The 14,602-nt window shown below is 34.8% G+C and overlaps 1 protein-coding gene across 3 annotated transcripts in view; it reads right to left on the bottom strand.

Moving 5' to 3' along the window:
- Positions 1–14,602, bottom strand: part of SNX25 (sorting nexin 25) — a 104,513-nt gene that overhangs the window by 67,433 nt on the left and 22,478 nt on the right. For 2 of the 3 annotated variants that reach the window (XM_015592787.2, XM_025049878.1), the window contains exons 3-4: positions 11,187–11,272; positions 490–706 (exon numbers count right to left, since the gene is read on the bottom strand). In XM_015592787.2, the coding sequence (XP_015448273.1) occupies positions 490–706; positions 11,187–11,208 (239 nt within the window). In that variant the 5' untranslated portion in view covers positions 11,209–11,272. The remainder of the gene's footprint in view (positions 1–489; positions 707–11,186; positions 11,273–14,602) is intronic. The other variant, XM_006916384.3, reaches the window with a different exon arrangement.

The raw sequence follows: 14,602 nt of genomic DNA, 5'->3' as shown, positions 1-14,602 counted from the left end.
CTAATTATACCCCCACAAACTCCAACATTAACTTCTCTTAAAAAATCAATTTTCAGGCCATTGTGAGGCAATAGATCTCTTAACAAAGGACTCACAAAAAGAAACAAACTTTAAACTTTTCTAAAAACTGTAAATTCATGACATTCTTCACAGTATAAAACACAACACTTAAATCTTCTATTTCTAGGTACCCATAATACTATAAATAAGTTCATGATAGTGCTGGCTCGATAAAACTCATTTCACTGTTTAGGTTATTTACAAAATTAAACAAGTCTATCAAGTAGTTTTCTATTAGAAAGTTATTTTTAAAATTCTACTCTATTATAACACTATAATTATTCTCCCTTGATATGTCTGCATTTCAAGCCAAGTGTCAGTAAGATGTAGAATATTATAGAGTTATGTCTTGACTTGGACCCCTACTCAGTAAGAAAAATATTTTCATATGAAAAGAGAAGGGGGCGTTATTCATATTATTACAGTTACCTGGCATTCGCAGCTTTCAGGTCACAGAAGTGAGTGAGTAAAGTCCTTACAACGTCATTGCAGACGACTTTAACCACATCCACATGGCTCAGTCTGTGGTGTAGCTGTCTGGCAATTTCCCAAAAGTCTTCCAAGAGCAAGTGGTAAAGCTGCCCCTCGTCCTTGCTGAGGTTTCCGTACCAGGACTGAATGTAATCTCTATAACTGTAGTCAAACACTACCGGAACAAACAAAGCAATGAGCAAAATGTAGATGAAAGAAGCAAACACCAAGACAGCATTTCTGCTGGAGACTGGCCACCGACTACTTAATATTCACTGTTTAAAACATGTACAGGTTAGAAGTGTGCAATTCATCATTCCGGCATTCACTCAATAGTAAAGCAGAAAATGAAACAAGAGAAGACATAATCTTCCCTAAAATCTTTCAAAATGAAAGATTCTCATCAAACTAGAAGTTTGGGGGTATAATGACCATATGTCCTGGATTTTCTTGGACAGTCAATTTTTAAATATTCTATCTTGGTGCCAAACTATCTAAAACAGAGCATCTTACACAGTGGTGACACACTTATGGAGTATACCAGTTATCAATTTATTGCCTCTCAGCTCCGAATTCATCCTTTTTGCCCTGCTTTATGATACTGGAAGCTGGACCCTGTAAACATTTCTTCTTCTCCAATTGGTATAATGTTAAGTTTTGTCAATAGAGGATGCTGGGGGAACAAAGTGGGAGGAAGGGGCTTCTCTTCTTGGTTCCTGTGGGCTCCTCCTAGATTGTTTCTGCAGTATACAGCTGACAGTAGCATGAGGGGTATTGGATGATGCTCACCCCCAGCAAGTTCCAACAGCACCCAGGAGGCAGCTTCTCAGAGAATTCTGCTGGCACCCTGTGAGCATCCCCTGGTCTACGGTATCCCCCTCGACAATTTCTCCACCACCAAGTGAGCCAAGGTTGTGCTCTCTCCAAAGAGGCCTGGATCTCACATCTGGGGGAAGAAGGGATCCTCTCACAAATGTATGCCTTCTTAAAGTGCTTTGCCTCAGCCGCAGAGACAGCCCTAGAGAGAGTGCTCCCATCATCTGCCCTTCCTATATCTTTAGAGTTTTCTTCACTCCGCGGCACTTAGCCTACTCCATGTTACAAGTTAATAAATCTTTATATTAAACTTTCCCTGTTTAATGCTATGTGATTTCTGACTCCTGATAAGACCCTACCGTATATCAGATATCACACGAGGCTCAAGATCTGTGACTGACCAACTTCTTTGGGAGATTTCTAGTTTCTACTTCCTTAATTCCAGATCAATTCTATGCTTTGTAATTAATTAGAAAACCTCAGCTCCATCTAGACCAGTGCTGTCCAACAGAAATATGAGAGCAATGTATGCAATTTTAAGTTTCTAGTAGCCACATTAAAAAAAAAAAAGAAAAAGATGAGCTTATTTTTAATAATATATTTTATCTAATATACCCCAAATATTATGATTTTAATACATAACCAATATTATAAATTATTGATAATTCTTTTGCTTTTTTTCACGCTAAGTCTTCACAGTCTGGTGTATAGTATATACTGCAAGCACATCCTGATTTGGATGAGCCACATTTCTGGTGCTCAGTAACCACGTGGGTACAGTGGTTACGACGTGACTCAGGGTAACTCAAGTCCATACAAAAAAAGGTGAAACTGATGTGATCTTTGCAAAAAATTAGGCCTTTTGAAAAATAAAAATGTTACCGGGCTTAAGTGGTGATTTCCCCAAGGGCTCCAAGGGAGAAAAACATTAGCCACGTAACCCTGTTCTTGCTCAAGGATATCTGGGCTATCTGCTTATCTCTGAAGGTTTTTCCTTTCCTTTTACAAACACCACTTGATTTGGCTTAATTATGAAGTAACCATACATCATTTCAGATAAGTAATTTATCTTCCTGCTTTGCTTTGCTTGTCTGCACACTAATTTATTTCCAGGAATCCTATGGAACAAAATGTAACTTGAGTTCCTGACCTACTTCACACCTGGCATACAAACAACTAAGCTATTATTTTTCAAATAATTTTTTAACCTAGCATCTGGTGCTCATTTAACTCACCTTGGACACTATACACCAACTTTAAGTGGGTTTTTTTGCGGGGGAAGGGGGGGTCTTATCTCTTAGAAAACTGAGTAGCAAATGGAATCTCCAGCTCAGGATTAGTATTCAATCTATGTGAAGATTTAACATATCTGCCAAAGCCCAAAGGTCAAAGAAAGCACCGCTCTTGTTTTAATATTCCTTGATGGCTTTTCTTCTCAGAATATCAACCATGAAATTGTATCCAATGCTTTTCCATATTTCCAGAATTTCTCAGCTTTATAATAATTTACAAAATATCATCTTAAATCCCATAACTCAAAAACATACAGAGACCATCAAGAGTTTTGTTCACAGACACATGTATAAAGGTTTAGATTGGCCTCAGTCATGTGAAAAAGATACTTAATATAACTGAGCTTTACAGGTAAGAATGATTACTTGCTGAGAACAAAGGCTAAGGGGCAAGCATTGAAAAGAAAAAAATGATTCTACCTCAATCTTTCGCTATTCATTAAGTAAATATTTATAGAGGGCTTCCGGTATGTAAGAGAAATCAATAACCACTGAACATGAAAGAAAAGGCAAAACAAAAGCAAAACCAACAAATGTATCATCTCCTAAGCCCTTCAGCAATTTTCTGCTCACTTCCAGATATTAATTTGAACAAATGGTTGTTATGTTTTCTAGAGTCTGCAAAAAGTAGCCACATCTCATCCCTAATTGGGCTATTCCATTAAGAAGAAGGCAGAAATGGTTTCTGACTCAGATGTAAGAAATTACAGCTAAAACAGGAATGGACCAATCCTATAACCTCTTTTATGGGCAACAAACAAATAGATCATGGTTCTTACACAGTAATTGAGTTTCATTCCCTCTACAAATTGAGATTCCAAGAAGTGAAATAACTTGCTCAAAGTCAACTAGTAGAAAAGCCAAGTCTCCTGCCAGTCAAACATTCTTCCTACTCAGCACACCGTAGGCCTGCACAAAGGTGGAACAAACGAGTCGCATGAGTAAAAGATATGAGAAATCTAAAAGACCTCCCTTTTCCACTGGATATCTATCTTGTTTAAAACATATTTGTATGAAAAAAATGCAAAATGCTATCCTTTTTTAAATTGCTCTAGAAAACACAAATAGGACCAATGAGTAGAAGTCACAGGGAGATTGCTTTTTATGTTTATAGGAGGAACTGAATAAAAACATTAAAGCCATTCAAGAAGTTGCCATATTAGATGAAGAACATTCCATCAAAAGGAACTTTTTAATAAGCTGGATATCCCATGGACAAGGATAATATAAAAAAAAAATTACTTTCTAACGTGGTGAGCTGGATTATATGGCCTCTGAAGGCGCGTGTGGGCAAGGCCTTTATACCGTCCTCCTGAACATCCAATGCCAAGCAAGCAGAGCACGATGAGAGCCACCTGGTCAATGAAACACTGCTAGTTCATTCATTTACAACTCTTTCTCTCCAGCTTTTATTAAACTTAAAGTTTTCACGCCATAAAATTTTTAACTAGTAGCATATAAATCTGCAATCCAAAAGGTTTGGAAAACAGAAGCATTTTTCCTTTCATTAAAATTTAACTTCAAATTATAGCAGGAAATTGAGAACAATTATAAGAGATTTAATGTCTTAGAATAAGATCTTTTCAGCATGCTAAAGGATTAATGTGAAGGGCATATACACGTATACAATGTCCCATTACATTTGTTAACCACAGTGCATATGCTAATTAATATAGCTCTAAAATAGTCTTCAGGTGACACATTTTGGTTAAGAACCAATAAAAATGAATACTGGCAAAAATCTGTAATCAGTAATAGAGATATATGTTAGCCACAGGTATATCGTCTATTGACAGCTAGTCAGCACCCCTCTTCAAAGTATGATAAAAATCTAACAAATATAAAAAGAACAAAGCAGTAATTCTAAATATGTATTCTATAACTACCTACACTCATTTACAGAAGTACACACATGCACAAAATATCTTAAAACATACCGTATGAGTCAATTTGAGGAGACAGAAAATCATGATCATAAAATTATTTTATGGCCTTTATTAAGAAATAAATATAAATAATGTAACAAACTACAATGAAAAATAAAAGAACACTTATCCTCACAGCCAAGCAACAAGTCTCCTAAAGGCATAAGAACAGCCAACAAAAATTCAGGCTTTATTATCACCCAAATATAATCTATTTTCTAGGACTGCTCTCAAAGAAATAAGTAGGTAAAAAGGAATCACTGAAGATTACAGAAAATGAAATAACATGATTGGAACTTTAGTTTTAGTTATATTAATATGAAAAGAGGATATAGGGAATAAAGTAGAGAGAAACTGGAAGTGAGACCAGTTAAAAGGCTACTATGTTATAAATAAAGTGATGTTAGACAATCTCTCTATATATATTTTCAGAACAAGGAACAGCTCAAGCTAAGTAAGCAGTATAAGAAAGAGACCTCCAAGAGAACCATTTTCCACCTCTGCCTTTTCCCCAGAGCAATTCAGAAGTACAGTCTTACATGCCCAAGAGGTAGAGCCCCATGGTTCATAAATGTCCATGGCCCAAGTCTCTTGGAACATAGAAATAGTCATTGAACCAAAAACTGGCCTAATGGTAATCAGGACAATAAATCCACTGTTCATATAGATGGCCATTTATGGTTTGTAAAGTTTTTTAAATGCAATATGATATTTATTAATCACTATCTGTGTGTGGAAAAAGTCATCTTCTGGGAAAATTTGGGATTATTAGTTTATGTCACTGACTGATCTATTCATTCATTTAACAACAACAAAAAAAATGTAAACGCACTGCATTCCACTGAGTAGAGTCCTGAACTAGGTGAATCGAGCCTAAAGGCTGGGAGAAGTCATGGTCTTTCAGGTGCGAGCTCTGCTTCCTGTGTCAGCATCTAACACTTACTTGAAAGGTGTAATATTCTCAGGAATTCGCCACAGAAGGAGCCTAGTAATAGAAATGACCACATCATGTTTCTCTTCTCTAGGACATGTTCCAAAGAAACTAAAAGTTCTGTTATACTTGGAAAATGACCTTATAATATTTTCTGTTATCGTGATCATTTTTGTGATCAGTTATGGCTTTTGGCATAACCTAGACAATTTATTTACAGGCACATTTACCAATGAAATTCAGAAAAATATTAAGAGCCAATCAAAACTAACAGAAATATATTCACTTTGAAATGTACATGTAACATTAATTGCATTTGTGAAGACCACCACAAAAAGTAATGAAAGTGATGGTATTTCTAAGACATTCACACGGTATCTTACAAGACAAAGTGCTGAGGTCAGTAGCCCCAGTACTTTGAAAAGCATAAAATCTTATAAAGAATTGTATTTTCAATTGGGGAACTTCCAATGTAGTCAACTATAATTAAAAATACATTTTAAAAAATAATAAAAATGGTTACAAAAAGCACTTTCAATTTAACTTTCAGGACACTACTGAGCAAATACCGAGTGCTCAATAATTACTGAATTAAATTCTCTGGTTCACATTGGTGAGATAACTCAGGGTAGCCTATTGAAAATTAGGCTACAGAGCTAATGAGATTTAACAGTAAATCAAAATGATATTTCAAAGTCTTTTTTCCTATCTCTATCAGTTTCCAGGAAATGTAACTTCAGGAGAAATTTTTAAAAGTATCTGGTATAGAAGGGAAGCTGTTCTGGCTTCTCAGACAGACATATAGTTCATACTATATCTGAACTGCTAAAACATATTTTTTTACATTTGAAATTGGCTGACAAAACACAAAGTAATAATATGCTTTGATCTTCTTCCTCAAGTATGCCATTAAGCTTCCAGCATTCATAGCTTTAGTAATTCTTTTGCTCCACAGAAAGCCTAACTATATTATTTTGCTCTGCATTTTTGACTGTTACTTCTTTCTTCTTTGTAATTGCATCTATAAAGACCTAAGACAAATTCGAATTTATACTGAGCTACAATACGAGCACATTTTAGTAACAAAAAAAATCAACACATGAACATGCAGACACACATGACTTGTATTTTACTCAACTCTTTGCATTAATCTGTTTTTAAATTATACATTCTAAAAGGAATAAAATAGATAAAGATAAAATGATACAATAATGTTATATAGTTTAAACTAACTTCAGGGGGAAATTTTTTAATCAATGTCCATAAGCATTTCATATAAACTGAACTCAAATTACTATAGCTTTAACAAGCATCTCTGTTATTTACAATTTGCAAGCATACCCAAAGACCCTCAATTTTATCAATGCAAGTCTACTTGAACTAGCTAATAATTCAGAATTCGATTCAATATACTGATGCCAGGGTTTAGAAATGTAAATTAAAACATTCTAGAGATGCAAATTATAGTCACTATGGAATTTCTAAATGCATATAAAGCCTCACAGCCATTTTAATGCACATTTTTAGATTCTAATTCCTCATTAAATTAATGTCCAAAATTTTTAGAAGGCAATATTGGTTTTGTCTCATATTGTTTTTTAATAACTACTGCTAAATGCATAAATTGTACTCTCAGTAACCACCTTTATAGCAGCCTACAGCTCTCCTTTTGGTAGATCATACAATGTTCAACTTCTTTGTAAATCATCTGGCTTAAGACAAAGGACAGGAAATTGTAAACATTAAGAATATGCCAAAACAAAAAATAAAAGGAAAGAAAAAAGAAAAATAACTACTGTAGCAAAGTATAATTAACTAAAACTCTTACCTAAAGGCTTTGGATATTTTCTTTCAAAAGAAATCATTGCACAGAAATTAACTTAAGGATAATTGGGGGGGGAGGGGTGGCGAGGTTCGCTTCATTCTGTTTTATTTTTTGTCCACTAGGTCTCAGCCCTTATCCTGCCTTTTTTTCCCCAAAATTTTGCTGAAACAAACTGGCCCGTCCTAGATAAACATGTCATGCCTAAGTGCAGAGAAACTTTTAAGTCTTAAAAAATTAAAAAGACACCATGCTCATAGCAGCATTATTTATGATAGCCAAAAGGTGGAAGCAACCCAAGTTGTCCATTGATGGATGATGAACAAATAAACAAAATGTGGTATACACATAAAATGTTATTCAGGAAATTCTGACAGATGTTATAACATTGATGAACCTTGAGGATATTATGATAAGTAAATAAGCTAAACTCAAAAAGACAAATACTATATGTTTCCACATAGATGAGGAACTTAGAATCAAATTCATAGAGACAGAAAGTAGAATGGTGGTTACCAGGGGCTGGGGGAAGAGGAGTGGGAACTGTTTAACAGGTATAGAGTTTGATTCAGTTTTGCAAAATGGAAAGAGTTCTAGAGACTTTGCACAACAATTAAAATGTACTTAACACTACTGAACTTTATACTTAAAATAGTAAATTTTAAAATAAGATAGTAAATTTTATGATATATATTTTTTACCACAATTTAAAATAATCAAAATAAATTAAAGAGAGAGTTCCAGGGATGGTGGAATAGCTTATATCAAATTAACCTTCCTACAGAAAACAATTAGGAACTCTGGGAAAAAATATTAAAGAACTACTGATAAGCACCAGAGAGTAACCAAAGTAGGTGGAAACTGAAGAAGAATCTACCCTTGAAAGAAGGGACTAGCCAAGGTACAGTTCGCATTTATATAACTTTCCCCTGAAAGCATTCAGTGGTCCGAGACACACAAGGCAGTTCAAACTCAGACTGAACATTTGATTTTTTTTTTTTAATAACTCAAAATACAGAGTCAGAAATTGCCAAAGGAGTTAGAAATAAAGGCAGGAAATACCAAAAAGTATAAATCCACAAAACCTGAGTATGAACTCTCAAACCAGTTGTTGGCTTTAAACTACACATCTACGTAGGTAAGATGACAAGAGCAGCGGAAGGCTGAAAGAGCTGGGAGACTAAAAGAGAGGAGCAGAGACTTCAACTTCTGTCCGCCACAGGGAGTCTCACCAAGTCAGAGGTATGACCATGGGCTTTCTGTTGAAACTGTGGAAGGACCATGAAATAGATGAGTTAAGCCTAAGTCCCGGGACTAAGGGATTCGCCGTAAGCTAAGGACGAAAATACAAACAGACCCACCCTAAAAAAATGTATAAAACCAAATACCTTCAAGGTGATCACCTGAAAATTAAACTGCATAAAAGAACAAAAACTAACATTTTTCAGAGGAAGAAAACAGAATCTAGAATGTCTAGAAAGTATCATTTACATTGTTCTGTACACAGTCAAAAATAACTAGACCTGAGAAGTAACCCAAAGAAGTACCACATAGTTAAGAGAAAAAGCAATCAATAGAAACCAACCCCAATATGGCTCAGATGTTAGAATACAGGAAACTTTAAAGTAACAAATGACCAACAAATAGATGAAAAAATGCTCAACATCACTAGCTATTAGGGAAATGCAAATCAAAACCACAATGGCATACTATCTCACACCTGTTAGAATAGCTAAAATCAACAAGACAAGTAATAACAAATGCTGGAGAGGATGTGGCGAAATAGGTACCCTCGTACACTGCTGGTGGGACTGCAAATTGGTACAGCCACTATGGAAAACAGTATGGAGGTGCCTCAAAAAAACTAAGAATTAATCTACCATATGATCCAGCAATCCCTCTACTAGGTATTTACCCCAAAGATTTGAAAACCCATATCCCAAAAGGTATTTGCACACTGATGTTCAGAGCAGCATTATTCACGGTGGCCAGGACATGGAAGCAACCGAAGTGTCCTACGATGATGATTGGCTAAAGAAGCTGTAGTACATATTTACAATGAAATATTACTCAGCCATAAGAAGAGATGAAATACTGTCATTTGCGACAACATGGATGGACCTTGAGATAATCATACTAAGCGAAATAAGCCAGACAGAAAAAGTTGAAAATCACATGGTATCACTTATACATAGGATATAAACCTAAAAGCAACAAATGAACAGGACAAACAGAGACTCATGGACAGGGACAATGGACTAGTGGTTACCAGAGGGTAGTGTGGGGAAGGGAGAGGGGGGAGGTAGATGGGGAGAAAAATTTAATCATTTCTTCAATTAAAAAATAAAAAATAAGGGGTAGCTCCATAGTGTAGTGGTTAGCATGTCTGCTTTACACACATAAGGTCCTAGGTTCACGTCCCAGGTAGAGCCATGGACCATACCTCAGGTGCGCCAGGCCCCGGGTGTGCCAGGCCCCAGGTGCACGTCGTGAGCGTGTGGGAGAAGACGCTCTGCCCTCAGAAATCCAGTTCTTAAGGGGAAACGGCAACATCCATAGGTCAAGGATTGAAGGGTGGGGAGGGGATTAAGGAGAGGAAAAAAATAAAATAAAATACAAAATAAAATAAAGTAGCTATTATAAATATGTTGAAGGAATTAAAGATAAAGATAGTCATAAGTGACAGATGGGGAAATCTCAGCAGAGAAGCAAAAACTGCAAAAAAGAATCAAATAGAAATTCTAGATATGAAAAGCACAGTATCTGGAATAAAAAATTTGCTGGATGCACTTAATTTTCTGTAATGATACCAATGTTCTTTATTTTGATGAAGGTGGTGGTTACATGGTTATATGCATTTCTGAAAATTACTAAAATTTGTACACTTAAAATTCATGCACTTCAAAGTATGTAATTTTACCTCAATAAAAGCAATTAAGAATTACTTTTTTAAACCATGGTTTTGAGATTATGAATAATAAAAGTCCAATTTTAAATCCAATAAGTTTTATTAAAGTCATCGTGCTTTAACTTCTAATATAACAAATATTTTAAAAGTTTAATTACGGTCCCCAAAGTTCTAAAATTCTGTCTCCGTACTTATACAGTATTGATCTTCAAATTTTAATATGGTGATTTCTGTGACAAGTAAAACATACTTGCTTATGTATCACTTATTTAGTTCCTTAACTTCATATCTAACATCACGTATTCGCCTGAAAAACTCGGACCTTTTTTTCTGCACATATAACTGAAACTGTCAGTGTTTTTAGAAATTTGATTTTTAAAACTGCTTTTTAAACTTTAATTTGATCAAAATATGTTACCTTTTAAACTTTAATATTTGTAATTACACTGACTTATTCCCATTTCTAGACATGCAACAATACTGTACCCTCCACAATTCCCCATCCAACCTTCCTCAACATAAATTTCACTTGCATGTCCTTCATTTTTTGGTAAGGTTGACCACTATCTCTTAATCTGATTAACTGATTTGTAAATCAGTGAGCCTGAGTGTATTTATTCCCAGTACACCTTCTCTAGGTTACATCTAAAAGAAGAAAATACTTGCTGATAAGTATTTTATGAAACAGAGTACAGATCCTTGCTTCATATGGTGGAACTAGCTCCACATGGCTGGCTGACTTTATGGGACCTAGAAATTCCCACTTAATAAAAGGTTTAAAACCCATTCATCCTACTAAAAATATAAATGTATTTATTCAGTCATCAAATAAAAATTCATGAATAAAAAATCCCAATGTTATACATAGACAAGGATAGATAAGTTTGCTGAAGATTATTTTCCTTTTAGAACATAATGAATTGCTTTACATGGTAATTATATACTTTCATTTAACCCTTACCTTCTTTCAGAACTTTGTCCATATTATGAGAAATTACTACCCTTCTAGACTGAACTGACTCATGTGAGTTTCCATACCCAGGACTCTGAAATGTAAGAAAAAGGAAGAAAAGATACAGATTACTGAATGAATAAATAACATATAAAAATAAAACCAAAGGTATGAAAGACCATCTATCTAAACAAGTAATACAATAGTGCTTATCAAATTATAAAATTCTTTTGGAGAAGTTAATAAATGCTAAGGTTAGTTAAGAAAATTTTGGGAAAAAAAAGAATTAAGGAAGGATTTGTTTTCCTTTTTATATATCAGAACACTATGATGCAAAGTATGAGAATAAACAAATCAACAAAATGGTAGAAAGTACAAAAACAGACGCAAAATGTTTGGAAGCACATACGCCAAACAATTAAAAGTAGTTTTCTCTAAGCAAGGGCATAGGATTTTAACTTTTTACTCCAGTGTCTATATAACAGCAAGTTTTTAAAAATTTAATTGTATAAAGATACTGCTTGGCAAGAATAAAATAAGGAGAAACAACGTACAGAATTAAAATCTAATATCTGGCTAGTAAGACTACATTAAAGAGGAAAATTTTTTAATTGATCACATACCGAAATGATCAAAAGCATGTATACTGTAATTTGGCCTACTTACTGATTTTGAAGGATAAAAAGTAACTAAGTAATGTTAGCAAAATGTGGAGTCTTTTTTTTTTGCATGGTATATATTCACTAAAGAGATATAAATGGCTAATATTGCTATCACCCTCCTCCAAGAAACAAGCCTCAGGAAATTACTTGGTTCTCAGGCCACCTTAGTACAGATGCAGTCAATCCCATGACCCTGGGCCACCCAACCAGAAGTAGAGAATTTCCAGTCCCGAGCTTAGTTTCACACTTATCCATTGGGTCAAGTGCCAACAGCAGCATTCATTTTCATGATCACCACTAGTAAAAACCAAAACAAAAAGCCATAGTATAAAGATCCCTTAGTTGAAATACTTTCAAAAGCCTTAAGATGTGCATGTTGTACTCATGAAAGAATTCCTTTATTTTACAAATTAACATATAACATTCAACACTTTCTCAACGAATAAAAAAAAACTTAATCATAATCCTATAGATGAAAGCCATTTAATGCATAAAAGAAGTACACTCTCAACCATTTAAAACTACTTTCTAGTCTCAGTATAGCTTGCTATGAAATTAAGTGTTCGATACATTTTATTGTAATTTTTTTTAATTTGTAAAAAAAAATTGAGGAAACGAGAGGAATTTTTAAATTCTAGTTTTTTAAAATCATCGGGCAGGTATTTAAACAACTTATGGGGTTTTTTTGGACAAATTTTTAATCGAGTTAATACTTTTTAGAGTGCTATACTGATAAATAAATTTAATCTCAACTCCTCAAGTCTTTGGCAGATAGTCTGGTACAGTTTCCCAAATATAGATATGGTAGTTTTTGTGTGCAACACTAATAGAACAATAAAACCAAAGCCAGATAACGGTTATTTGAAAAGTTCCAGAATTTGAGTTCTTAAAATGGAAATGGTCTTTAAGGGCTGGGAGAGAAGCAAGTTTGAAAGTGATAGACAAGCAGTACATGTATATTTAAATATATTATGTGCTTATGTGTCTATCTTTACAGTTTCCTTCAAATTTTTATTATTTTGTTCTTACTTTTTACCTTTTTTTTTTGGTCTCCCTAGTAATGGCTCTTCTACTTCTTGCCATCTGCATATTTCTTCTCTCTTTCTAAAATTAGATGTAATACATCTATAAACATATGTTTGTCACTACCAACTGTATCTGAATAAGGCCTTTAAAAGTTTATGAGAACAACATTTTCCATTTTGGCTCTTTAAGTAAAAGTTCTACTATTTTTCAATCTTATTTTTCAATCTAGTTCTGGATTTCCTCATAACCCCTTCCCCAGGGGTCACTGGCTCTTAGTAGGAAGGAAAAGGTTCTTCATCCCTATCCCATCCCACAGCCAGATGGAGTCTGTAAGTAAGGAGAACAGGAAGATAACAGAAAACATCATGGGCCAAAAATAACTGAGTAACTATACATGGAAATTGCTTTTTAAAGGATTTAATATTTATGGAGCCAGAATCTCCTCATGTCTAAATTACTGCATGAGTATAAGTTAGTCACTACATACTTTATTTCTTTTAGAGCACAAAGATGGAATTTACCAATCATAATCCCACAGTGGAGAAAGAAGAAAAGAAAGAAGAGAAGAGAAGAGAAAAAAGAAAAAAGAAAAGAAAAGAAAGGTGAGGAGGGGAGGAGAGGAGAGGGGAGGAGAGGGGAGAGAGGGAGGGAGAGAGCAAGAAAGAGAGAGAGCAAGAAAGAGAGAAGAAAGAAAGAAAAGGAAGGAAGGAAGGAAGGAAGGAAGGAAGGACGGAAGGAAGGAAGGAAGGAAGGAAGGGAGGGAAAGAAAGAAAGGAGAGAAAAGGAAAAAAGGAAAGGAAAGGGAGAAAACAGGGAGGAAAGAAAGGTCAAGGGAGAAGTTAGCTAAAACAATTGCAAAATGTGAATAGATTCCTGTGGCCCAGAGGACAGCAAGCAAAAATTGTCTTCATTCTCCTATTTATAGGTTTGAAAAAAGAAACTCTACATGGCAGAGACTTCCCTAGATTCTTGGGTCCCAGAAGACTTGTTCTTAAGGCAAACGCTATCTTTCCCCCTCCTGCACTAAAAAGGCCTCATTCCTCAGGTAAAGCCTACCACTCTTCCTGACAATCACTTTCAAAAGTGCCGGTTTTAGGAAAGAAGAAAGAAACGTGTGCTTTTCCCACTGTCGCAAAGGATTAAGTGATAGAAATCTTCAATATCCTAATCCAGAAATTAGAACTTCAAATGTAGTTTGACAAGTCAGCTCTTGTTTTAAGCTTTTTATCCATATCACACTATTCACTCATAAAAGCTTTTGGTGAACTAGTCACCTCTTGTCATGTAAAAAATACATCTTAATTTTTTATTTAATTCAAATAAATAAAACTTGTCTTCATTTTGAGATTTAAACCTAGCTTAAAGTTAAAAATGTTGAGATCATTTTTAAACATTTAGTGAGTTCTCTGGAGAGAGAAAATGAGAAGTCTCAACATATCATTGTTCATTCTAAAAATGTTTTCCAAAACAGGGCAAAATCTGAAAACTTCTCTAATATACGTATGTAACTAGATCCTCAGCATCAAAGAATAGATGCCATATTGATAAACCCTTCCCAGAGCACATATCAGCTTTCTGTTTACTCTTGAATATCAGCTTTTAGTCTACAGCCTTCATACACTCAAACCGTCTTTGTGTCAGAGCTAAAGACACCCTCTTCTGAGGAAACAACATCCAGAGAGAATCCCTACAGAGAGACCTCAGTACTCTGACGCCATGAGCAACTAAACCACCAGG

This window comes from Pteropus alecto, unplaced genomic scaffold (assembly GCF_000325575.1).
Source record: "Pteropus alecto unplaced genomic scaffold, ASM32557v1 scaffold24, whole genome shotgun sequence".
Taxonomy (NCBI): domain Eukaryota; kingdom Metazoa; phylum Chordata; class Mammalia; order Chiroptera; family Pteropodidae; genus Pteropus; species Pteropus alecto.
The sequence above is the reverse complement of the archived record's forward strand: the minus strand, read 5'-3'. Positions and strand labels throughout refer to the sequence as shown.